The 26,298-nt window shown below is 42.2% G+C and overlaps 1 protein-coding gene across 1 annotated transcript in view; it reads right to left on the bottom strand.

Annotated features, from left to right (window-relative positions):
• Positions 1–9,911: 9,911 nt before the first annotated feature.
• The window catches only part of LOC311629824 (uncharacterized protein), a 146,283-nt gene continuing 129,896 nt past the window's right edge, over positions 9,912–26,298 (bottom strand). Inside the window, exons 3-4 of the mRNA XM_084898274.1 lie at positions 16,851–16,935; positions 9,912–10,950 (exon numbers count right to left, since the gene is read on the bottom strand). Coding sequence (XP_084754400.1) covers positions 10,912–10,950; positions 16,851–16,935 — 124 coding nt within the window. The 3' untranslated portion in view covers positions 9,912–10,911. The remainder of the gene's footprint in view (positions 10,951–16,850; positions 16,936–26,298) is intronic.

Here is a 26,298-nt window from a genome sequence, read left to right as displayed (position 1 = left end):
TCCTATCTAAATAGTCCAGATTTCATGTAGTTTTGAGTTTTCCTCCAAATAAATATTTATTAAGTATCACTGGAATGGGAAGTACTATGTTAGAAGCAGAAGTATATTAAAACAATTTTCTCAATATACCTCCTCAAAAATAATAACCACAACTGAGGAAGCCTTTGTCTAGGAAAATGAGCCTTTGATGAGTGGCTAGTAATTATTCATTTATCCACATATTCAATAAGATAGGGAATACCCTTTATGTGCAGGAACCTATGTAAGATGTTGGGAATTCGTAAGTGATATTTTAAAAATAATTTGTTGGATGAATAAATGAATAAACCAATGGGTGGCTGAGTTATAGCACATGCCCTCAAAAAGCTCAGTCTAGTGAATGACAATTCAATCAATTCCTTAATACCTTTTACACTTAAATTTTTCTAAAACATTCTTAATTATCACAAAATGGTCTACAAGATTTTGTATTTAAATCATTAGGTATATTTGTTACTTGCAAATATTTCCATTACACAGTTTATGAAAAGCAAAGCTCAGATTGGTTTAATATTCTGGTAACCAGTCTACAGAATTATGTGCATTACTAATAAATCTTCAGGTAAAAGACAAAAATGCTACTTATTATACCATATTTGGAATACAGAAATTCAGTTTTTCTCAGAAGTCCGACTGCCTATGAATAGTACCTGTATATTTGTTTTCTGTGCTTGGCACAAAAGAGTTCCAAAAAAAAATTTTCTAAAAATAATCTAGTAAATATGTTAAGTTTATTTTTTGTATGTATTTTTTAATTAAATTTTATTGGGGTGACAATGGCAATGTGAACATATAGATTTCCGGTGTGGGTTTCTGCAGGGATCTCCCTTTTCCACGTCCTGCACAGAAAGAGATGAACAAACCAGTTCTAAGTGGAGGCGGCCAGGGATTGAGAAATAATAGAAATAAAGAAAGAAGACACAGAAATAGATTTAAAAAGCTGGGAGCTAGGTGGGCACCATTCTCTCTGATGGAGAGGCAGCAACCACCCTGAACCACACAGCAGCTTCATTTTATATCCCAAAAATCCAGGAAATAATGCTTATTTGCATTCTTAAGTAGGCCCCAGCGTTACTGGATTTACATATCTAGTCCCAGTCCTGCTGACACCTGGACAAAGGTAAGAAGTCAGAACTGAATAACACCCCCTGCCCTTTTGCGGGGGAGGGGGGTGTAACAGTGGGCACGGCCTCTGGCTCAGCTGGCAATTTAAAGAAATGTCCATGTGCCTTCCCAGGGGGCCCTCTACAGGTTTTAATGTTACAAGATCTGTATATTGCATCATGTGCCCACCACACAAAGTCAAATCTTCTGTCACCATATATTATGACACAAAGTATACTATATAATAAAGAGGTAATATGCAAATTAACCCTCACACCGTCACAAGATGGCTGCCTATGACCAGGCTGGCAGGGTAATTAGTGAGAGACAACCAAATGACTGAACAAGCAGGCCAGTGTGTGTGTGGGGGGGGGGGGGGGGGGAAATGAGAGGTGACCAGGCCAGCAGGGGGGCATTTGGGGGCAACCAGACCAGCAGTGGGGTGCAGTTAGAGATGACCAGGCTGGCAGGTGGGGCAGTTAGGGGAAATTGGGCTGGAAGGGGAGCCATTAGGGGCAACCAAGCAGGCAGGCAGGTGAGTGATTAGGAGCCAGCAGTCCAAGATTCTGAGAGGGATGTCCAACTGCCTGGGATCAGGCCTAAACTGGCAGTCAGACATCCCCCGAGGGGTTCCAGATTGGAGAGGGTGCAAGCTGGGCTGAGGGGATGCCCCCTGTGCATGAATTTCATGCACTGGTCCTCTAGTCTATATATATAAAAGGCTAAGCAACTGCCAATTGGCCAACCAGTCAGTAGGTATAACACGCACTGACCACCAGGTGGTAGACCCTCGATGCAGGAGCTGCCAAGTGACAGCAACTTTGTAGAGTGCCCTCTCACAGTCCAGGACCCCTCGGGAGATGTTGGACTGCTGGTTTCAGCCAGATCCCCACAGGCCAGGCCAAGGTCCCCACCTGCGGAAGGAACCTCGCTCCCTCTGCAGATGTCCTTGGAGCCCAGGTGCCACCCCAGGTGTGGCCAGCTGGGGAGGGACCATGGGAGGTTGGCTCCAGGGCATGTCCAGCCTGTCTTGCCCAGTTTTGCCCCAGCAGCCACCTTCTAATTAATTTCCTTTCTATGTGCACAAATCCATGCACTGAGCCTCTAGTCCTATATAAGCTCAAATAATAATGATATGGGTAACAATATTTTAAAGGCATATTTCATTTCCATACTTGCAATTCTACTATCCAGATGAATTCATTGTTGACTATTTGGAATCTTCCATTTTTCCTGACCTTATTTTAATGCTTACACAAATACATAAAGTGTGGACATACAAATACTATAACTCATAACATAAATATGTTTAAGGAGTTAAAAAGCAAAACAAAACAGTGATGAAAACAAAATCCAAGATTCTTGAGGTCTTATCTAACATTGAGCACATTCATGTTCCTGCATTCTCTTTTCTGCTAGTATTCAGGGAAGATTTGAAATCAGTATGGATTGTTTTGTACTTGGGGAAAATATGCAAGTATTGCTATTTCTTCTTAGGGTTATTTGGAGCTTTGAAAGTGAAATTTTGTCAACTATCATGTTGGGCTAAATAACTCCTTGAGAAGCAGCGTGCCACGCAGTTAATATACAGAATTTAATTTGTTTGTTTCTCCCAAGTTTTGCCATTGAGCGTTCTGTAGGAAAGCTCTCCCTAAAAACACACTTTATTGGCTCTAATTAAGAATGCATCCAGTAGTGTTCTCTCCGGCTTTGGGTGCCTGCTGGCTTAATTCTTAAGCTTCTCCATTCTCGATAAAAGTGCTGAATTGAATTTAAAAGTCTATTCCTACAGAATTACCCCTTAGTGTGCACACCACTCACACTTCTGCAAAAAAGATTAAAATACTGTATACTACACAGAGCAGACATTGTTTTTAAAATGAATAGAAAATGAGTCTATAGTTTAGCAATAATTTTGAAATTAAAGATTATTTCAAACATATGTATTTTTGTGCCTTTTAATTTTTATCCCAAACCAAGATAGAAGTTATTTATGGAACCATAGAATGTTTTTTAAAAAATACCTGCTAACAGTCAGTAGATTCAAATTCCTTATTTTCAAAGGCTGAAAAAATTACAGTTATTTCTTTATAACCAAAGCATGCATTATTAGCCTTGGGATTTCCTCCTTGGGTAGACCTGGTTACATTACCTTTGTTCAGACATAGTGGGTATTTTTCCTTACCCATTCTCCTAAATGATTCCACTAATGAAGAGATGGCAATCTTCAGCGCTCTTAGTGAGCCTAAATCGATTGCGTTTGCTTCTTGTGTTTAAAGAGGGATTCAATATCATGGTGGTTCTATTCTTACAATGAAGGAGAAAATTTTGTGTGCCAAATTGCTTATTTAATTGTACTTTTAGCACATATTGTGTCCTACTCTGTGCCAGACACCCTGTTAAACTATGAGGATGTAAGTAGCTAATAGTCTAATGAAAGAAAACTGGTGCATAGAAAGAATGTACAAAACAGTGTGGCAGATGCATAAAGAGGCACAAACTATGTACACTGGGACACAAATGATCCAGCAACTGCTTGGGAGGATCTTACTAGAGTTGGAGAAGGAGGTGTTCTTGACAGAAGTAGGGATCACACAGGCGGAGGGTGAGTGGGTTTGGCAGTGGAAAGGTCTGACTCCGGGCAGCATGTGCACAGGTGCAGACTTATGAACAGACAGGAACAATGGAAAGATCAATGCACACTCTTATGAAATGTAATGCTTTTCTCTCTCAACTAGAATAAAATTCTTATTTGGAGTGATTGTAGGGAACCCCCTGTGGCATGACGTGATCTGAGGTCTACAAAATCACTGTCTGTGATTTGGAAAAGAAGCAATATTAAGGGTAAAAGTGAGAAAGGGAAGACCATTGAGGAGATTATTGCAATAGATGGGGAGAGAAGTGATGGTGGCCCATTAGCAGGATACTAGCAGTGGTGATGGCTACAAGATGTCAAATCCAGGATAGAATTTAAAGCTAGAACCAGCAGGACTCACTGTCAAAGCCAAAGGATATGGATTGCAAAGAGAAGAAAGGAATTAAGCAAAGCGCCTCATTTTTTCCCTGGGAAGTTGAAGAAATATGGTGGCATCTTCTAAATGAAGAAAGAATGCAAGAAGTGTGTTTGTATGAGTTAAGATGAAAGAAAACCAAAGGTGGTTTTAGGCTATGGTGCTTTTCAGTAGCATTTGGCAGAGGTGTCATTGGGCTATTATATGTGAGAGTAGTGATCAGTGCAGAGTTGAATGAGATCAGCAATCCCCTCCCATTCTATGCCCTTGATTCTATTATATTCACCAGTTTATTCTGTTCCTCAGATTTTTAATTCACTTGACTTTTAGATTCATTTGTTGATAGATATGTATTTGTTGTTCATAATTTTTATCTTTACTTTTTCTTCTTTTTCCTCTTTTTAAAGAACACCTTTTATCATTTCATATAATACTAGTTTGGTGGTGATGTACTCCTTTAGCTTTTTCTGATCTGTGAAGCTTTTTATCCCTCCTTCAATTCTGAATGATAACTTTGTTGGGTAGAGTAATCTTGGTTGTAGGTTCTTGCTATTCATCACTGAATATTTCTTGCCACTCCAGTCTGGCCTGCATAGTTTCTGTTGAGAAATCAGCTGATAATCGTATGGGTGCTCCCTTGTAGGTAACTAACTATTTTTCTCTTGCTGCTTGTAAGATTCTCTTTTTGTCTTTTGCCCTTGGCATTTTAATTATGATGTGTCTTGGTGTGGTCCTCTTTGGATTTCTTTGGTTTGGGGTTCTGTGTGCTTCCTGTACTTGTAAGTCTATTTCTTTCACCAAGTAGGGGAAGTTTGCTGACATTATTTCTTCAAATAGGTTTTCAGTGTCTTGCTCTCTCCTTCTTCTGGCACCCCCATAATTCTGATGTTGGTATGCTTAAAGTTGTCCCAGAGGCTCCTTACACTATCTTCAACTTTATGGATTCTCTTCTCTTCTTGCTTCTCCGGAAGAGTGTTCTTTGCCTCTTTGTATTCCAAATCTTTGACATGATTCTTCTGTTCCTTTAGTCTGCTATTGGGTCTCTGTATAATATTTTTTATTTCAATCAGTGCATGTTTAATTTCTAGTTGGTCCTTTTTCATATCCTCGAGGGTCTCATTAAATTTATCGGCCTTTTCTAGGAAATTCTTGAAAAACCCTATAACCATGGTTTTGAACTCTATATCCAGTCTTTTGTTCTCCTCCATTTCTTTCATTTGAGATCTATTTCCTTTTCTCAGCACTTTCGCTGCTTCTCTGAGTTGGTAGGGTAGCTTTGTGGGCCTGGGTGTCCTATATGGTTCAATGGGTCAGCCTTGGCATAGGTAAACAACTAATCTGCCGCCTCGCACAACAATTTCAAAACTACAACTAAAAGACAAAACGTCTATCACCCAGAACCACGGGAAAGCTGGCTAAAAGAGAAAGGAGCACAAGCGCTGAAAAGCTAAAAAGCCTAGGTACGGAGGCACATGGCTTTTTTTCAACCTGAAGGGAAACAAGCTCCAGATCACTTGGAAATCCAGTTTCTGGGGTCACTCGGGGGACCCAGACGCCTACAGGGAGAAGTGTTCTGTCAGCCATCGGGTCCAAAAGTGAGGGTGACTTTTTTGCAGAGGTTTGCGCAGCACTCATTGTTTACTGAGAGTCTTGAACTTTTGATAGTGCAAGAGGCAAACTTGAGTATAAGGCATAATCACATTAGGTCTTATGGTCTCCATAGGGAAAGGGAAAAGTGGTTTTAGGGATAGTGTCCTTTAGGACCAAGTGAAGTGTCCTGATATGGCAGCATGGAGGTACACTGCCCAGATCTTCCTGTAAAAGAGAACCTCTGGTCAGCTGACAGCCTCGGCTGCCTCCCCTCAGTGATCCATGCAGGATTCATATCAATGCCACTTTCTTTCCAGGGGGTTCCCTGCCAGACTGAGCATAGGGAGTACTGGAGATGGGCCATTCCTGCCCAAAACAGGACTCCTCTCTGCTCTGAGCCTCCCACTGGCCCTTCTCTGGACTTCCTTAAGGCTGCCCTACCCAATTCGCCCTCCTTCCCCCTCCTTTTTCACAAACCTGTTGTCAAACCTGTTTCTGGGTTGGAGGATGTCCCACCTATGTCTGCCCTCTTTCCTTTCTATTTCTTTGCCATTTCCCATAATGATATCTCCTGCCTTTTCTTTTTTAATTTATCTTCATTGTTGAAAGTATTACAGATGCCCCCTTTTTTTTCCCATTGACTCTTCCCTTCCCCCTCCTCAGGCCTTCAGCACACTATTGTTTGTGTCCATGTGTGTCCATGGGTTATGCATAATGCATTTAAATTTTTTGTTAAATCTCCCACATGACCCCCTACACTTGTAACTCTGTCTTGAGATTCACTTCCAGAAGGACATAAACTCACACACTTGGGGGAGGAGACTATGGAGCTGAGGTCAAGTGTGCTGAATTTACTAGGGCTCTGGAAGCCCTTGAATCTTGTGGACATGATCAGGGAAGAACTGGTTTACCAGGAATAATGGAACTTCATGCATTTTCTTAAAATAATGCCATAGGAGGTACTGCACCCCAGACAATGCAAAAACCTCTTCTATAACTATGTACATTATTACTCTCCTGTATACTGAGTTAGGAGTGCTAGAAAATAGCAAACAAGAAAGTCAGGAAGAATGTATTGACGGCTCTCTCTATATCAGGCTTTGTGCTGGAGGCTTTCTCATTCATTCTTTCAGAATACTTTTACTGAACACCACGTTTTGTGGAGCACCATCTTGAGTCAAAATCTGAGCCAACACTTGTTTTCCAAAAAGCATTTACATCCTGCCTTGCTTAGAGCAGCACCGTGTTGTCTTAAAGCAAATATGTTTACAAGCTGTGTGTAACATAAAGTCTCCCTGCTATCTTGCTGACTGGATGCTTCCTGCTTCTCCCAGCTGTATCTCAATTTTCCTCCTTGAATGGAGCTAACAAAGGGTCTCTTTCCTGCCATTTCATGTTGTGAATGTTTCAAAAATGGCAATATACCCCCAGGATATACATTTCTGAAAACCAGTGCCTTCATAAGAGGGGGTGCTTGTGTTGTCCACTTCAGGGGTCCTAAGGAGACAGCCCATCTGGAGAGGAGGCAAGCAAATGTTGGCCTGACTCAGGACAGACCCAACTGTAGGCTTCAGGCTCCTCTGAACTCTTGTATCACTTATTCCACTAGTTTTTGCCCTTTTCCAGGATGGCGGCCATTTGATACCTCAAAGCTCCATACCCTTTTATTCTCCCCCTTAGTGAAAGTCTTAATTAGGAGCAAAATGTGTCTTTGAATCATAAACACATTTTGCAAGTTAACAGGAGTCCCTGGCCCCTGCTAAACACTAACTAAGTGTGTTAAAATCAGCAGTTTGATGTTGCCCATGGAGACAGCTGGAGAATGGGGGAGGGAGGACCAGGGAGTGTCTCACAGCTGGAGAGCCCAGCAGGAACTCGCACTAATGGAGATTTGGGATTAAGCAAACAACAAAATAGGAAAACAGAGGGTGGGGGAGGAAGGGAGGAGCTAAGGGAAAGTGGGGAGGGAGAATATGAAAATTAAAACCAATGTATGGGAAACCAGCCTGGCGAGATAGGAGCTGAAAAGGGGATACAGCTCTAGGTAGCTAAAATTAAAAATGAATAGCCAAGAATTGTCAAATTCCATTTACTAAAATTAAATATGAAATCTACTAAATGCTTACCATCCTGATTTCTGTCCAATTACCCTTATTTCAAAAGTTTAATAAACTCTCTTCTAAATACTTAGCAGTCATATATTAAGGTCTTTAGCCACAAATGAGCTGGAAAACTGTTAACGTCTTTTCACCTAGATGTGCCCGCTACTCCCCCACAACCCCCCTCTCCATCACCCCCTCCCCCCGTCCTCCCCCCCCCCCCCCCCCACACACACACACAGGAAACAGAACACAAGAAAATAGCCTATGACTGTGGCAGGTGTTCCTCTCTGTATTAACTCTAATAACAAAAGATAGTCAAGCAATGGAAGTTGTTTTAGAAATTATATAGTACCAACAAAAGAAATTATTATGAAGAATATTTGCATTTTTAGGTACTAATGCCATTAAATAAATCTTTTCCTGTTGTCTTCTGAAATTCAACAGATGGTAAGGAGCCCTAAAGAAGAATGTTAGTTAGTTCCACCTATGTTAAGAATAATAGAAACTAGCTCAATGATTATTAATCCCCATCACCTACCTAATCGCCTCAATAAGGCAAAACCAGGAATTACAAAAGGTTGTAGAAGAGAATTGGTAGAAGATTTTTCTGAGGAAAGAAGTACAATGGCCTTTCCCCTCTTCCTTTTCTTGGAGAATGGAGAGAATGCCCCCCTCACAAATTGATTGAGAAGGGTTCAAAAGTGTATACAGAGTGATATACCTGTGTGAAGGGAGGCCAGCATGTTTGTTGAGCTGCAGACACTTGTCGACCTAAACCAGTGCAGCCCTCTGAGTGAAGGTGAATAAAGGAATTCTTGGGAGAATTTGATATGTGTCCAGATATTTCACATACACAGTTATAAACAAGGTATGAGTCTGGCTGGAGCAAGGCAAGAACAGACTGCCCAGCAAGGATGCATGGATTTCTAGAGAGCCAAGTAGGCACCTTGGAAGATAACTGGCCTTGGGCCATCCTGAAGGTACCTGGCCAGCATTACAAGATTATGGGTTCACCACCAGCAATAGGAGAAGAAGGAACAAACACAAGAGATTAGCGAGAGTACACTGCCTTTACTGGGTACAGCCTTGGTCTGGTGCAGCCTCAAAGAACCCAATGCACTAGACAAAAGCCAGCATTTAGATACCCATTACGGAAAACATTAATAGTTATAATAAATTGCAAAAGAGCCTCAAGGACAACATAAAAAACAACTTTGCCTTTTTTTCTCTAATCTTCTTTTTCCTTCTTCCAAACCTACAAGATTTAAAATGACACACATAATAAGTAGAAGGACAAGGGGTGGTAGGGAAGACTACTACACACATCATTTCATGTGCCCCATTAGAAGTCCCCAAGCTGCTCCTCAAGCCTACTGGAGAGAAGGGAGTAGGGTGAATTGGAAGTGAGCTTGAACTTGTGGTTTAGACTGGCCTGAATAGGACATAAAATATATATGTGTATATGTATGTATTTAGTCTGAATTACTCTAAATTACACTATTTTCTAGCTAAAAGTTCTCATTAAGCTATGGGTTATACACAAGACATATTTAGAAGTGGGCAAGTTAGCACTACTCTTTCCTTTTGAAGTCATGATTAGGAAAGTAAAAGACTTTTCACGTGTGTATTCCCAATGAGTTTATCTCATTTATTACCTCAGAAGCATACACCATTGTGGATTTTAATAATTTTTAAGAGAGTTTGCTACCTAGGCTATGCTTTCTGTCTTTTTATAAGTTCATGTTCTTTTTAGCCATCATAGGTCATTGTGATCCCAAGCAGGGAGATTTAATTTTAAAATATAAAGAATGTAAAACTCCAAGGAGCATTTGGAATATGACAACTAAAATGTCCTAGAACAGTGCTTCCTAAAATATGTTTCACAGAAAACTGTATGATGCTCCTTTGTTAAAAAGAGAGATATGCATTCATACACATTTGAGAGACTTGTACCTTGGGAAATGCTTCAATTTTTAATAATTGCTAATATTTAACCCAGAATATTTGATATACCTCCATTAATCAATCCTACTTCCAAGACCAGATGCAATGAACGTCTGTGAAGTAAACCTTTGGTAGCAGTGCCTTTGTCTCTGAGTTCTTCCTGGGCACAGAGGCATTGGGAGAAATACCTTCTTCTTGCCTCTTCCCTGGGGGATGGTGATTGAAAGAGACCAATGTAGAGGATACCACAGAAATAGGGAAGGATTAAAGATAGGGAGATATTGTAAGGGAGGTGGAAGGTGAGGTGCTGTTTCCTGAAGGCCAAGACAGTGCCTCAAAACTTCAACATGCACGTAAAACAGTGACCTCAAGGGGCAGACTTCTGGCCCCAGCCCAACCACTCTCAAGGTTTCATTTACCGAAGAGTTTGGCTAAAACAGCAGTTGACCCAATGGATGCAACATGGAAGATGAGTAGAAGGCAGAGATGCATACATATTTGAGGCAAGATGGGGATATTGTTTAGGACTGGATAGGGGCTAGGAAAGTAAAAGGGTCTTAGAACTTCCCAGAAGAAAAACATTCTTACTTTTCTCTCTAGGAAAGATAGAAAACTACCTCAGTTGCAGGTAGTATGCAAAATAGGAGTCTAAAATAGATCCAAGGAAGGAAATAGAAATGCTCCAGGCTGGGTTGAAAAACTGCCTTGCCAAGCTCCATAGACCATCAGTATATCAAATTAGTTTTCAAGGCCCAGGTCTGTCAATTCCACTCCCTTAGAGGATAGGTTCTTAAAATTGCATCGAGGCTCTATTTAAATGAGGGAAGCCTATCAACCTCTCTTCAAAATTCAGGGCTAGAAAGCAGCTAAGGGTTTTTCTTCGTAAAAATGACAAATAACAGGGCTTGTCATTTGAAATATGCCATCACGTACATCTGATTGAAAGGAACGGGATTTACATCTATTAACGGACTATCCTTATAGTGTGTTCTCATTCTCCCCAAACTATGGATCCCCTAGCCATTACACATGGGCTGCAGGCCAAGAGGAAGGAGAGTCTTTCTTGGGGTCTTCAGAGTGACGGGGTTCCTTTCTTTTCTCCTCCTTGAGTCGGGCAGAGCTTATCGATAGAGGAGGTGGGCTTGTGGTCTTTGATTGGCCTGCAGGGAGAAGGGTTTTAACAATGCAGGTGGCTTTCATGAACACTGACAAAGATCACCCTTAGGATTTGGCATTCATTAATTCATTTCATCCTCAAAACAACCTTAATTTATAGATAGAAGGATGAACTAAGTAAAGATGAGGAATAAAAAGGTGAGAAAAGAACTGATGGAGGGGAACCAAAATCTACATGACACTGTTGAGTGTGTTAAATCTATAGAGTACCATAGAAATGATTTAGGACAGTGGTTCTCAGCCAGGGGTGACTTTGCCACCCACCCCTATCCTTCAGAGCAAAAACTGGAGATAGTGTTCTTTGTCACAACTGGGCAAAGGGGAATGCTGTTGTCATATGGTAGGTACAAATCAAGAATACTGCTAAGCATCCTACCAAAATACAGGACAAGCTCCCAGCAATGAATGATCTGACCCAAAATAAAAACAGTGCTGACTTTGAGAAACACTGATTTAATTGAATTCCATTATTTTGTTAAGAAAACCCTATTTAAGTGAATTCTGGAGGCTGAGAAGTGCAGGATTAAGTGCCTGCAGAGGTCTATACAGGCACTCAGGAGGTAGAGGCCCCACCTCCAAATGCCCTCACATTGGGGAATTGGTTTCAGTGTGAGAATTCTGTGGGAGACACAAACCTTCAGGATGTAGCAGGCTCTGAAATCAGATGTTCTAGGTTCATATCTGTAGGACTTTAACTAGACCCAAGTTTCCTTTTCCACATTGTAAAGTGAGGGGAACACTGGAAAGCACTTCCTTGGGTTAAGTAATTACAATGCTGTGCATACACCTGGTGGCACCAGGGCTGGCACGCCGTCAGACCCCAGTGGCTGACTTGCCCACTAGTTAGTCCTAACTCCCAGCCCAGATCCACCAACAAAAGCTACTCCGAGTCACGGCACCTTCTTCTGATTTAATCTGACCTTTTCCTCTATCAAGAAACAGAACAAATACCCAGCCCACTGGGCAGAAAGATGACACACAGGCAAATATGAGATCCAAGCAAGACCAGTGCAGATAAAGAGAAATGGTGGGGGTGGATAGGGGTTTCAAAGGAAAACTGAGAGGAAAGTGAGGAAGAGGAACAGCAATATGCCTGAGGAATTCGAGTGCAAAGCAGGAAACCTGCCAGCCAAAGCAGACTGAGGCTTGACTGTTCAGGGCATGGAGGGTGTGGGGCGCACACCACCAGGCGAACCACCTGCCTCTCTTGGGCTTGGAGGGAGGCTCCTGTGGTTAGTGAGACACCTTGTAACTACACACTGTCCCATATATAATACACTGTCCAGTGGATCAAGTGCTCTTTACCATCCTTCCCAGAGAGAAGGAAATTCACCGAGGCCCCCTGGTGGGTGTGTGAAAGCAACCATCTGAGCAAGGGCCTGTCCAAGGGGCTCACTTTGGCTTTGATCTCAGGAGGAGGCCAGCAACTGCACTTTTCTGGTTGCACTGCATCTCATCCACTCCCCTGGTGATGTCAAACCGCATTTCTCCTCCATTAAAATAAGGCCATTTTCAATTCTAAGCCGCTTTTCTAAGTGTTTTTCCCCCCTTTTTCCGAACCAGCGCTCAGTTTGAGTCGAACGCTTTCTGATCATAAACTCCGAAAGTAATGTCAGACCTTCTCCAGCTCATAACCCCGTGCTTTCCCCCGAAGCAATGCTGAGTACAGCAATTTGAGCCATAAAGAGAACTCCTTCCCGATAATGTTAGGGATGTGGTGAGTTATTCAGGGGAGTCTACCCAGAAAAGGAGAACAAAAGTCTCTAAAGCAAATATTCAATGTGGCAGATATTCCATGTGGCCCTTGGAGTTGTGTTCATTTTCTTGAAGTGGTATGGACACAATGAATGGCTAATCTGTAAGTATGTTTTTCCTCTGGATTATGCACAGTTACTGGGATGCCATTTTTGTGGGTTTTTGACTCTTTAAAAAGAAAGTTAAGCTATAAGGCAAGAGAACAGCACAAACAAGAACTAGTTGAAATTTCTGTCCCTACATGAATAAATGGTGAAAGATGAGGGAGTAATTCTATCAACATGTCACTCTGAAGCTTGCCAACTTCAGAAGTTTTGATTTGCAGGTTGAGATGCAAATAAGAAGAATCATTTTATTTACAGGTAGCACCGCTAACACTTACATGGTATTAACAGGTGGACACTGTTGAACATTTTATATAGACCCATTTAGTCTCATAAGAGGAAAGTACTATTGTAGTATCCTTAACTTTAATGAAAAGGAACTGCAGCATAAAGAGGATACCTAAGCAATGTGCCTCAAGTTACACTGCTGGCAAAGGTTCTGGAAGTCTTAGGGCTGGCCTCTGTTTCACACAATGTGGCCCTTATAGTTACTAAAGAGGCCCGTGATAGAAATGCACTTGGGTCAAATGTCTAAGAGCCTGCATGGTCTCTTTGCCCTGATCTTATCACAGAAGTAGGTATTGAGATGGACCCCCCATCAACGTAGATTCTGTGTGACCATGATGATTATAAGCCTGCTGCCATCCTGAGTGGGACATTCAGCATGAGCAAACAAACACACCTTCGCTGTGTTGAGATGGTACATTTGAGAGTGGTCATAACAGAGCATGCTGGACTTGAGCTCAGCTCGTCCATCTCCAGAGTGCATGCTCTAAAACACTATGTGATGCTGTCCCCCAAGTATGAGGGATTGTCTTACCCTTAAAGAGCTTACAATCTGGTGCGGAAATTAGCACACACCGAGGAGCAGCCAAATAAACATACTAACTTTTCTAAAACTGGATGGATTTAGAAAATGAATAGCACAGAATAAGTGAACAGAAAGTTTAGGGGACGAGAAGATCAATGTAGCCAGTCAGATGCTTTGGTCCAAGCCCATTGGGTTGGAAGGACCAGAAACCTGGTGTCAGGTTGTAAAACTCTTGGAATTGGAATCAGGGAAATAACAGCCTCCTGTGAGCTAAAAGCGATCTGGAAAATCAGCAATTTCAGTGGCTTTCTCAGAGGCTGCATGCACTCTCCTATTCCTGTTTCTCTTAGACTTTCTTCTTCTGTTTCTCAGCTGTACTTCTCTGCTTGGCCTAACATGACCATCAGTCTCACATACCAGATCCATCCCTGCCACCATCAGAGAGGCTGTGGTCACTTAGCTCAGGTTACTGTGGTTCATAGGACCAAGTAAGGCAATCCCTTCGGCAGAAGTGGGATGAGAGAACAAATCCAGAGGAAAATATGTATGGTTAGCAAAAATGTTAAGAATGACTTAATGAAAGAGGTGAGAATGTGGTTCAGCTAAGCAAAGAGAATTGTAGCCAGGGCATTGCAGGGCACTGCAGCTCATGTAAACGTGCCAATGCTCCCGCATGTTTGTGGACAATGAGAAAGCCTAGATGGCTAGAGAAAGAAGGTAACTGTGGCTTAGGGGTGGGAGGTTGGAAAAATGAGATGAGTCATCAACAGGTGTTCATCTATGACCTTCACCTTCACCTAAAGTTTACAAGTCTGCTCTTCAAAGTTCAGCAGCTGCTCTTCTGATCACTCCCAAAGTCTGTGCTATGATCTCCAAGTCAGAGTATATGTCCCCTCTCTGACCTTTGGCATTGCTTTCATTTGAACATTCCTTAATCTCTTTCAATGAACTTTTTTTTGCTTTATAGAAGTTAATAGACATTTCTTACTCTAAGTCACTTTGAGGAAAGGGTAACCTATTCCTAGCATCCAGTTCAGTTCCCTTCACATGAAGCTTCATCATTGTTTGCTAACAGAGTAATTAAATACACATAAACCTAACCTAGTTCATGAAGAACAAAGGGCAATGCTGGCTTAGGTGGCAGCACCACAAAGACTTAAGAGTTCTTTGAAAAGCCAACAGCCTATCACATCTGAGAAAAGAGGAGTCCTGAGCCACTCTCATGACCCCCAGAGCCCATTGTTCACTGACTACCCTGGAGGTGGTGAGGGGACTCCCTCCCTGGTGCTCATAATTAACAAGCCACTTTAAGAAATAACAAATTAAGTTTCAACTATCTGAATCAATGTTGTAATACAATAATATGATCTATTATTAGATTTTTAGGTCATACGTCAATATATTGGCTGGAAGTGCTCAGATTTAGTAAAACCAGAGACTTTCAAGCCATAATCTGAATCTCCTAGCTCTACCTCATCTTAGACAAGTTACTTTACTTCCTGGAGAAAAAAAGAAAAAGATATGCTGCTATTTACTTCATGTGTTTGCCATGAAGACTATGTGAAAAACACATATAGCCCAGTGGCGCAGAGTATATGCCAAGAAATATCAGATCTCATCCTATTCTCTTCCCTTGGGTGAGAATTGCCTGTGCTAAGCCTAGAGATGTCACATGACTGTGTGCCACACTGCTCTTGGACAGTCGACCAGCTGCAGTTTAGGCTGCTAAATAGCACCTCCAGCGCTCACCTGAACAGTCACTCATGCCTTGATGCTTTGATCTCTCCAGAGTGCTTCATCTCCTCTGGTCAGCGATGGTGCCTCCTGGAATAATGAAGTTCAGAGCAGGCCCCCACACTATTGCAAGTGACAGATTACCCAAGGCATTGCAATTTGGCTCATTCCCTGTTATGACAAGGATGGTAACAAGAACTGAAAATGGCACAACATAGGTCCATCCTTGAGACCAATATTGTAATAAAAATGGGAAATTTTATAGGAGCTGTTATCTTCAAAACAGGCTTCTCATTGTAACTGTGTAGATTTTTCTTTTTCTTTTCTTTTTTAAAAATCTTGTGTTCAGATGATGGTATCAGCAGCCAGTGAAAATTGTTTAAGCAGTCAGAAAAACAGTGATGTTCATTTAATAACGAGATTGTAAAACTTGAATACACTAAGGCAACAAATGCTAAAGATAGTTTTCTTTGCAGAATTAACTCTGAGATATTATAATTTTGACACATTAAGGAACAAAAACACTCAAACCCCAATTCTAGTGAATAAACTTTGCATCTCAGACACAGATATTCCGTTAGAGCAGTAATTTTCAACTAAAAACAGTTTTGCACACAGCCTCGTCCCCAGCAGATATCTGTCAACAGCTGGAGACAGATTGTAACAATTGCCACAATTGGGAGGGCAGAGTCTCTGGCATCTAATGGGTAGTAGCCAGGAATATCTACAAATATCTTATAATATTCAGGCCATCTTCCACAACAAAAAAGTATCCCTCCCAAATATGTCAATAATGATGAGGCTGAGAAACTCATGTTGGAAGAATCCAAACTTCTTGCTTTACTAGAATCCAATACCATAACATTTAATTATTAAATGTTTTCACATCTCATTTCCTAGGAACTCACTAGAGAAGAATGAAGAAAAGAAAATGGAAACTTATAAAATAGGAACTAAAAACTAACTCTCAAACTTTCCAGAAGTCTGTATGAGCTGTGTAGGTAAACATTATGCTAGTTGCCTTTTCATTGGCATGCTCATAATTCCTGACACTTACCTTTCACTTTAAATAGCACATTCTCAATTTAATTATCTATGTGATCTTCTCAGAAGCCCTGTGGGGTAGATATAATTATCTACAATTTAAAAGCAACTGGATAAGACTCACAGAAGTTAAGTACTTGTCCAATGAAAAATGGATAAGAATAGTCTGAGACAAAAAAAAAAAAAAAAGGAAATATTTGGGAACAGGTATATTGAGTTTCCTAAAGTCCACCATTTGCCAGCCATGACATTATTTTATCCGCCAAACTTTGGCTCCCCCAGCTATATAATAGAGTGGAGCAGCTAGCTCAGAGAGTCACCAATATGCTTGGAAGAGGCCATGGATTCCAAATAAAATACTTCACATGGTGTGAAACAGACCCCGGGCTGGCAGGGCCAGAGCCTGATATTCTGATTTCCAATCCAGTGCACTTACCCCCCTTCCAAGAGGGCCCACCACATGCTTGTAACACCAAGAGCGTGTGAGGTCACGGATTTCAGTAGCAGGTGTGGTAGCATGCCTGAGGAAAAAGAAAAAGAAGAAAAAAGAAACACCTTAAAACCATTTAGAACTCCTTTACTTTCTACCGCATTGTTCCAGGGTGCCAGGAGATTTCTTTCTCAGCCAGGACAGGGAGAAGCAGGCCCTCCATTTCCGTGACTGAATAGGGTGCTGTTTTGTGTGTGTTGGGGATGGGGGGTGGAGGAGGGTCTGGGAGAATGAAAGCATCTCAAAACCGTCTAAAGCAAAAAGGGACTGAATCATCTTCACTGGAATGAAAGGAACAGCCTTTTATTTGTTCAGCAGAAACTCAAACAAAGTGAGAGCATTTTTCTCAAGCATCCAGCAAATCATTTTGGGGCCTGAGTAAAAAAGAAGTAAAAATTAAAAAAACAAAAAACAAAAAACAAAAACATTGACCTAGTAATTCCACTTCTGAAAAATTCATCTGAAGAGGGAAAAATCATATAAATATATACATAATTTTAACATCTAATACACAAATTATAGTATCACCAATGCAATTCTCTAAATTATTGAATTTTTTATAAATAATTAAAACCAAATGAAATACCCAATAAAAGAAGAATGGTCAGGCAGTCATTAAAAAACGAAGGGTATTAAGAATAGTTATACCAATATGATTAATGCCTGCTATAATAGTAATTGAGAAAAAAGTAGAACCAAAATTAAGATACAAAATAAACTCAATTTTCCTTGAAAACCCAAATAAACTTGTTAAAAACAGTCTAAAATATTACAGTAGTAAGATTATCAATAATTTTTCATCTTCCTTAAAATTTCTATTTTTACCAGTTTTATAAAATGAGCATATATTCATCCTATATAATATAAGCATAATATGCAAATCAACTGTACGGCATAACAACCAGTCGGCTGGGGGGTAAGGAGGAAGCCAGACTGGTGAGCAGGTGGCACCAGGCCAGCCAAAGCACATGCCAGTGGGCAGAGTGAGGGACGCCAATTGGGGGGGGGGGGGGAAGGGCAGCAACCAGCAGTGGCGGAGGGGTGATCAGAAGGGCAGGGCCAGTTGCTCGTCATCCCCAAATTGGCTTTCCTTGGTTTCCTCAATCAGAGGGAAGCCACCAAGAACAGCCATGGGGTGATACAGGGAGGGGCAGACTGCTTGCATTCCCCTTCAGAAAGCGGCCCTAAGCCATAAATTAGACATCCCCTGAGGGCTCCAGGGCTGCAAGAGGGCACAGGCTGGTCTGAGGGACCCCCTCGCCCCCGAGTGCACAAATTTTTGTGCCCTGGGCCTCTAGTGTTATAATAAAAACCCAACTTAATCTAATGATGAGGCTAAGAGCACTTGAAAACAAAGGAATTATGTTGGAAGCATAAAGAGACATTTATGTGGAGAACTTGCTACAGCAAATAAAATAGTTTAGTAAGGCAGGGGAAAGAATAACTTGATTGTTACACCACTGCAAAAACCCTTCAGACCAAATTTCTCTCAGTGCATCAATTTCACATTGATTTCATCTTGACATGTAATAGGCCCCTCTGTTCTACAATAAAAGAAACTATGAAACATCAATGGTGACTTCTAGAGGACACATATACACATGTTGACTGAAGATTAATTTCTCAGCAGCATGGCTCATCATCAATATCCAGCCATTTGTGAGACATAGGTCAGGTGATCTGAATGATTTTTAAAGGAACCTGCTTTGAGAAGGTGCTGGGCATCTAGAGAACTTGAGTTTTTCTTAAGTAAAAGCATAGAGGATGCTCTGGTTTGACCATATATTTTATTATGGGACATCACAATCCGAATAAGAGATTATCTGATTGACAGTCTGAAATGTCACTGCGAGCTACCAATTATATGAAGCTTGGTGATATCAGATTCTAAATATAGGAAAATCTCTCTGGATGGCAGTTTACTACCTGTTGGGTTAAACTATGTCCCATGAAATATCTACTTTTCCCTCCTACACTTGATCTTAGCCAAAAGGCTGAGAAGCGATATTTTTCCCTCCTTTTTCTTATCTTTTGCACATAATTGCCCAGCATAACTTTCAATGGCACATAACCTTTGGGGAAAATAGATTAAAGAGATTATTTAAGTGATTCTCAGAGCTCTATCTAGAATAGGTGTGTGAACAGCTCTGAATTGAAGATTCCATTTGAAAGAGTATAGGTTCATAGCAACAGAAACATGAAGACCACCATGACAGAAACAGATTAGGTCCCCCTTTAAAATACATTTAATGAAATCTGTTAACTGGTCTCAAACACCTAACCCCTGCCATGGTTTTGGAAAAGATTGCCATGGTTTTGGAAAAGACTGCTTTGGGCAGTCACAATGACCTCATTTTTGATAACTACTTCCCCACCCAGAAAAGTTATTTCTATATAACCTGTGAACTTATCCTCTCCCAGTTCTGCACAGCTTTTTCAAAGATGGACGTCTGACTGATGTAAATCAATCAGAAACCTTATCATATAAATTTGGAATTGGGGTTGAAAGGCAATCAGTCAGTTGCTGCAAGTGGCTTTAAAACTAAAGGATGGGAATATGGCCATCCTGTGCCATGTACATGAAAAATCAGAGAAAGCTGAAGGGAATGTGGAGAGAAGAAGGATGAGAAGGCCCAAAATGAAGATCGCTCTCCCCTGTCCAAGTTCTGAACCAACTGAGAGACAAGGGAAACACACTGAGATGTAAATCCCCCCTTCCCCAGCCAGGTGGCTCCGTTGGTTGGAGTGTCATCCCATACACCAAAACGGTTGTGAGTTTGATCCCCTGTCAAGGCGTGTACTGGAGGCAACCAATCCATGTTTCTCTCTCATATCATTGTTTCTCTTTCTCTCCAAATCAATAAAAACATATCCTTGGGTGAGGATTTTTTTTTAAAACGCTTTATTTGTGATGCATTGTGTAATCACTGCTCCTGGTGTGGTAGAGGTTGCCTCCCAGTTTGAGTAGGCAGGCCTACCTCTCCCAGTCAGGGCCAGGGCTGGACCACCACAGCTTTCCCTGCTGGCATCTTCCAGGCAGCTTAAAACACAAGGGAGGGATGAAGGAGCAGAGCAGAACGGATATCCCCTGCTAGCAGACAGATCCCAAAAGAAAGGAAGAGGATAAGCCAGACTTGCCCTGTTTAGTCTTACAAATTCTTCACTTACTTAAGCCCCCCTCCTTCCCCAAAAGAGAGTGAGAGACAGAGAGTGGAAATTGCCCAGGAGTGCTACACTATCAGGGTCTTTCCACATGGAAACGTGCTGAGCAGAGTAAAAGTGGTCCACCTAACACGATGACAGTTGGAATAAGAGCATGCATTAGATTCCAGAAGTGTTGCCCTTGGATTCTGTGGATACCCTAGTATTCTTCTCATAGAGTTCCCTTTGGCTTAAATTAACTTGAGTTGGTTTCTATTACGTTTTACCCAAATCATCCAAAAACAACTGTTGTGATAAGCATTCCCCATTGGACTACTGAACGGCAATGCCAATGTTAGCCTAGCATTAATGATAGTCCTATTCCCTCTATCTTTTGCTTTCATGTTAGAGGTGAAAAAATAAGACCTGCAGAGGTAACATGTGTATGGCTCCAACACCACTTGTTTGGGCTTTAGTTAGCACCATCACTTGAAAGATAAGTAATGCTGAGTCTCAGGAAAACTCTCATTGGTGGCCATCAGTTATGTTACCATGGACAGGAACAGCAGCAGCAAAGAGCTGAGGAGGCGGAAGCAGCTCCAGGATGCACCATTCACGGGATATTCTATGTGAGTGGCACCTCCTGGCACTGCAGTGGGTGGCCCTGCATGAACCTCTCTTCACGCACGATTTTCCTAGGACTCACTCTGGTTCCTGTTTGACTTTTTAAGGGTAGGGTAGGAAGGATTCATGGGCCTATAGCAGCCAAATAGTGGCACAAAGGATATGATCAAAAGAGAGATGTCCTTTAAGCTTGGAGCAACCAAAAAAAAAGAGAAAGTAAAAACTGGAAGTCAGTTTTTACCTGATTTACTTCTCCCAAAGACAGCGCCAGCCCTTAGCATCATGGCTCTGAGCTTCCCTGCAGGGCCACCTATAGACACAGCAGTCTGGATCCTCAAGTAGCTCAGAGCCAGGTAGAGAAGACACAGCCATAAATCATTGCTCTACAATAACTTCTGTGGGAAAGGGATGTGCAGATGCGAGGGGGACCAGGGGAAAAAATGAGTCAGCTTCCCGGTGCCCACTGCTATCGCTCTGTTTTCAGTAAGGTGACAGCGTTAGGCATGAGAGTGGCTTAGTCTATGTGAAAGACTCATGGTATGCTTGTGAGATGCTCCCAACAGTCAACCCAATGCAAAGAATGGGCACCTCACTAAGAGGGACCGACCTAGTTAATGAGTTTTTGTTCTGACCCAAGCTAAGGGAAGGGAAAGATGAGGTGCAGGTTTCAGGTTCCCATACCCAAGTGCATAGAAAAGGCCTATATTGTCCTTTCTTCCAGGAGATGAAGGATTTGTATAAAGAAAGATTCTGTAAACCTCTTAAAGGCACTGATCACAAAAAAAAGAGACAATTCCAAAGGTGCCCTTGGAGAACCTGAGCTCAGTGCTAAGTGTTCAGGTCATCTTCCACATCCATAATCCATGAGGAGACTGTTCCATTAATCACTCTATTGCTGGGGCCTAGCACACCAGGTACCTAGCGGGTGCTCATTACGTATGAGTCCCCATTCTTCACACAGTAAGCTCAGCAAGTTCAACAAACTGGCATCATTGTAAGGACCGAGAGTAAAAGATAAATGAGGCACACCGGTCCTTTGCTCTCCATTGGCTCAGAGACAGAGGACACTCTCAATAAATGTTCCTCAGATTGAATTGCTTACTGTTTCAACAGAATCAGGCTCATGCACACAAAGACAAACCAATCTAAACAGAAACCTCCAATCAAGTGAATCCAAAAAGTGATCTGAGATGTATCCAAAGAATATTGAGCTTGAATCGGCTTGAATTTCTTAGGCACCCTGTGTGAACTGCCTTAATATTCCTATGCCAATTTATTCCTTCCTAAGCAAATCCCTGGCTCCTGTCTGAGCAATGAGTTACAGGACACACTTGTCTCTAACCATAGGACACATGGAAACACACAGACCTACCCAGGGCTTGAACTCACCTCCTTCCCCAGCGGGGCCCATCCACTGCAGATATGTCAAAACGGATTCACTATCAAGTAGACACAGATTTATCATGTGTTCAATGTAACTTAGCATTGTCCTTCCACATTGTAGGCAAACAGCATGGACAACTTCTGCATTTCCTGACTCTGTGTGTCTATCTCTAGACTAACACTATGGAGGTTACAGACATCCTCCTCTCTGGACACTTTGGTCTATAATTCATACTATATTTATTTGTTTGCCCCTAAATGTGCAAGGGGAACTATCCTTGTTGCTAGAAAATAAGGATGAGTGGTCACACCACGGCAGAATGCAGGTAATCACAAAAAGTCAGGAAACAAGCACCAGACACAAGATGAATGTACTGGAAGCAAGTGTAACAGAAAGAAGTGGCAGCGGGCACGGGCCATTGCTCAGCCATGCAACCGGTGCCTCTGTGCATAAACGCTCAGCAGGCTTCAGAGGGAGACCTGGAAACAAGTGTATACCCCAGGCAATCAGACTGTCAGGTCGACCCGAGGCCAGCAAAGAACACGAGAAATGAGGCTGGAAGTGATCGACAAGGGCTACTTGGCATTGGCTGGGTCACGTCCCAGCCTGCCTAGTCTCCTCAAGGCACACAACCTCCTTGACCACGAGCCAGTGTGGAAGGCCTTTCTACTCGCCTCTCCCCTGAGCCTCTGTTTTCCTAGACTAAATGAAGGGGTTGCATATAAAGGAGATGTGCTAAGATCTGGGGTTCAGGGACAGACAAGGCTGGTGATTCTACCAGGGAGGTAAACAGAGTTCCCCAAACTGCAGCTGCAGCGTCCCTTGTTTTGAAGCCGGAGCAGCTTTAGTTTCGGCAGGTGCTTTATTAAAGCACCGTGGAGCACACCGGCCCTGTTCTCCCTGGGGTGAGCTGGGCGAGATCCAAGCAGGGATACCAGGCGCACGCAGGCAAAATTATACAGGCAGGGAAGTAAACCTCATTATCTTCCCCAGACACAGTTTTACCTGCTTTAGTTAATAGTGTGTGTGCAGGGAGGGGAGTCACTTTATCAAAGACATGTTTTTGAGAGCCGTGTGGCAGTCTGAAGACCGTGGGCCACTGTCCAAGTCAGAGACTTAGTGTCTAACCGCGGTTCCAGTGTGACAGCCACCAGGTGCAATACTTCCTCCAATGCGGCTAAGGCAATGGAGCGAATTCCAGGTCAACACAGGGGAGACCTTTGTCCCCTCCAAGAAATCACACAAGACTGATTCCTTTGGGAATATAATTTTTCATATGGGAATTAGGATTATTTTGTTCTAATCTTGTATAATACATAGGGACACAGTCAGGGGAGGGTGGCAGAAATGACTGAAGTATGTTCCGGGACTTTTAGTAGTATAATATTTACACCAAGAGTTGAGTCCTTTTAATAACGCAAGATTCTGCAACAATCTCCAGTTCATGTGTTCACTTATTCATTCATTCATTCTTTCAACAAGCATTTATTTTCTATGTGCCAGTCATAGTACCTACTTGTGCTTTTCCATTATAGTCTAACCAGTGACACATGCATAATGTGTGATTCTAATTTTCATAAAAGCTCATGTACAGGGATCAGTGATGAAAGGCCTGACTTCTTTAGTGAGTGTGGAAGCCTTCCCAAAGAAGTGTATGATCAGGACACCCTGGGTTGCACCGTGGAAACCAACAACCCATAATCTCAGGGACTTCAAACTACAAAAGTTCATTGCTTGGTGACCCTAGATGCCCACTTCAGTTTACCAGGGGCCTCTGCTAATCATGGTCCCTCAGGGACCCAGGCTGACAGAACAGTCATGGCACCAAATGCTATGCCAGAGGGACAAAGAGAGCTCTGAGGGTCTGGCACTAGCATTCAAATCCTCCACCTGTGACACACATAACCCTGATCCTTTCTCATTGGCCAGGACTAATCATGTGGCCCCATCCAACCAGGAAGTACAATCATCCCAGGTGCTGGGTACTGACCTGCACAGTGAGTAATGACTACACTGGGCTGGGAAGGCAGTAAATTAATTAGTCCCATAAAATAATAGTGGATGTCAGGGGCCTGAGGAAAAGAATTCCATACATATTTCAAGGCAATAACATATGAAAGCCACTAATTTTTTTTCCTGGAGTGCACTTTTCTTGTGTAAATATAATTAATTGAATGTCTGCCTGCAGACTAAACTCCAAGTTCCCAAATTCATACTTCTTACCATAGAGCTTGGCACAAAGGAGGTGCTCAATGCATGTCTGCAAATAAGAAAAACAATATTGCCTTCTGCATTGGATATAATGGATCAGATGAGGAACATGCAAATTTGCTATCTCTCTTACCGGAAGCCATAACCACTTGTAGGCCAAAGCAGGACTCAAATGAAGAATTTCCTCTATCCCAACCACTCTCTTACTGATCCCTTTTTTCTTATTTCCCTAAGTATAAATTGTACACGTATATTCACACCTTTATCCTGCAATGTTTGTCTCTCTCATCCTCCTAGATATTGAGACCAGTGCCTGGCACGTGGTAGATGATCCATAAATAACTACTGAGGTATCAAAGCAGGGTGGTTGAATAAATCTAAATTAAAAGGTATCAAAGAAGGTTGGTTGAGTAGCAATGGAAGTGTGGGAAAATTAGGTAAATTAGCGACTAAGGGAAGTCAATAAACTGAAACAAGCATCCTATTTCTGAGGTAAATATATCTACCCGAAGAAGGGATGGGTGTTGAAAGTTATTGTAGCCTGGTTTGAATTGGATTTTAATTATACTAGTAACTTCCTCTACACTTATGCCATGCTTCCATTCAAGACAGAGCATACTATCAGCTCACATGTGCATTCTCATCTCTTCAACACTCTGATTTCTTTCCTCTTCCTGTTTGCTGAGACCGTGTTTTTCTGCCCAAAGCCAGTTCAGTGAAAACCACACAGCATTTTGCATAACATGAGTTCACCTCTCTTTGCACCATCCAGAAAGGCAACTTTTGTGGCACCCACCCATAAAGACTTGTTGTCACTGTCAATCAGAGGGAGGAAGCAATGGCGTGCTGTTTTCACTTCTCTCTCTGGTTCAATTGTGCAGGGTTGCTGAGATTGTGCAGGGTTGCTAAAATTGTGCAGAGTAGCTGAGATTGTGTGGGGTAGCTGTGATTGTGCAGAGTAGCTGGGATTGTGCAGGGTTGCTAAGATTGTGCAGGGTTGCTGAGATTGTGCAGAGTAGCTGAGATTGTGCAGGGTAGCTGTGATTGTGCAGAGTAGCTGAGATGCTGTCTGTCTCCCTTCTCACCCAGCTCCATTGGCCTCAGAAACTGCCTGATGCAGCAGGGCTCCAAGCAAATACTCAGGCTGCTGCCCACAAACATCTGAGCTGAATGCACTTTCATGCATTCGAGGTGAACCAGGCTACTGATTCTCCAGAATTGTGTGTTCTGCCACCCCCGGCAGCTAGCAGCCTTCACCATCACCAGTTGTTCAAAAAAAGCCTTGTGAGATGCAGGTTTTCACACCATTAATGCATTGCTTACCAAGGAGCACAGCTGACAACCCTGGGATTGCATTAGAGGCCTCGGTGAGACGCCTGGAGACCTCACTACCAAACAGGAAGGGAAAGGTGACTGCTGAGAGCCCGCCAGGGAACTCCGCAGGGAACTGCTGCTCTTTATGTATGCGTTCACCAGGGCTGTGCTTCTGATTGTAATGGGGCCCTGACGAATTGAAGGATCTTTGCATTGCTGTACTTTAGTGGGACTAAGAGGATGTCAGCATCAACTTTCAATGCCTTTCCTGATGACCCGTGCATAACAGCTTCCTGCGCATGGGCTTTCAGCATCCATGACTCACCCCGCATCTGGTGCTCTCAGGTCTCTGGAAGTGCTATTCGCTGGAGGACCCTAAACGCCCTACATTTTTGTTATGACATGATATTGATGATGGTTGAGAGCATTTGCTTTCCAGTTATACTGCCTGGATTCAGACCTCAGTTCTTCCACTTTATAATGGTAAGGCTTTAGACAAGTTACCCTTTCAAAGCCTCAGATTCATTATCTTTAAAATATGAATACTATTAGCTACTACTTATAGTGAATATTAAATGAGAAAATGAAGGCACGGTGCTAGGATTAGTAAATTTTAACTATTTTTTAGCTGATATATATATATATATATATATATATATATATATATATATATATATGACCCATGTTCAGGTTTTACAAAATAGTAGAACGATTAATCAG

This window comes from Pipistrellus hanaki (genome assembly GCF_964339955.1).
Source record: "Pipistrellus hanaki genome assembly, chromosome: 11".
NCBI classification, from domain to species: Eukaryota; Metazoa; Chordata; class Mammalia; order Chiroptera; family Vespertilionidae; genus Pipistrellus; species Pipistrellus hanaki.
The sequence above is the reverse complement of the archived record's forward strand: the minus strand, read 5'-3'. Positions and strand labels throughout refer to the sequence as shown.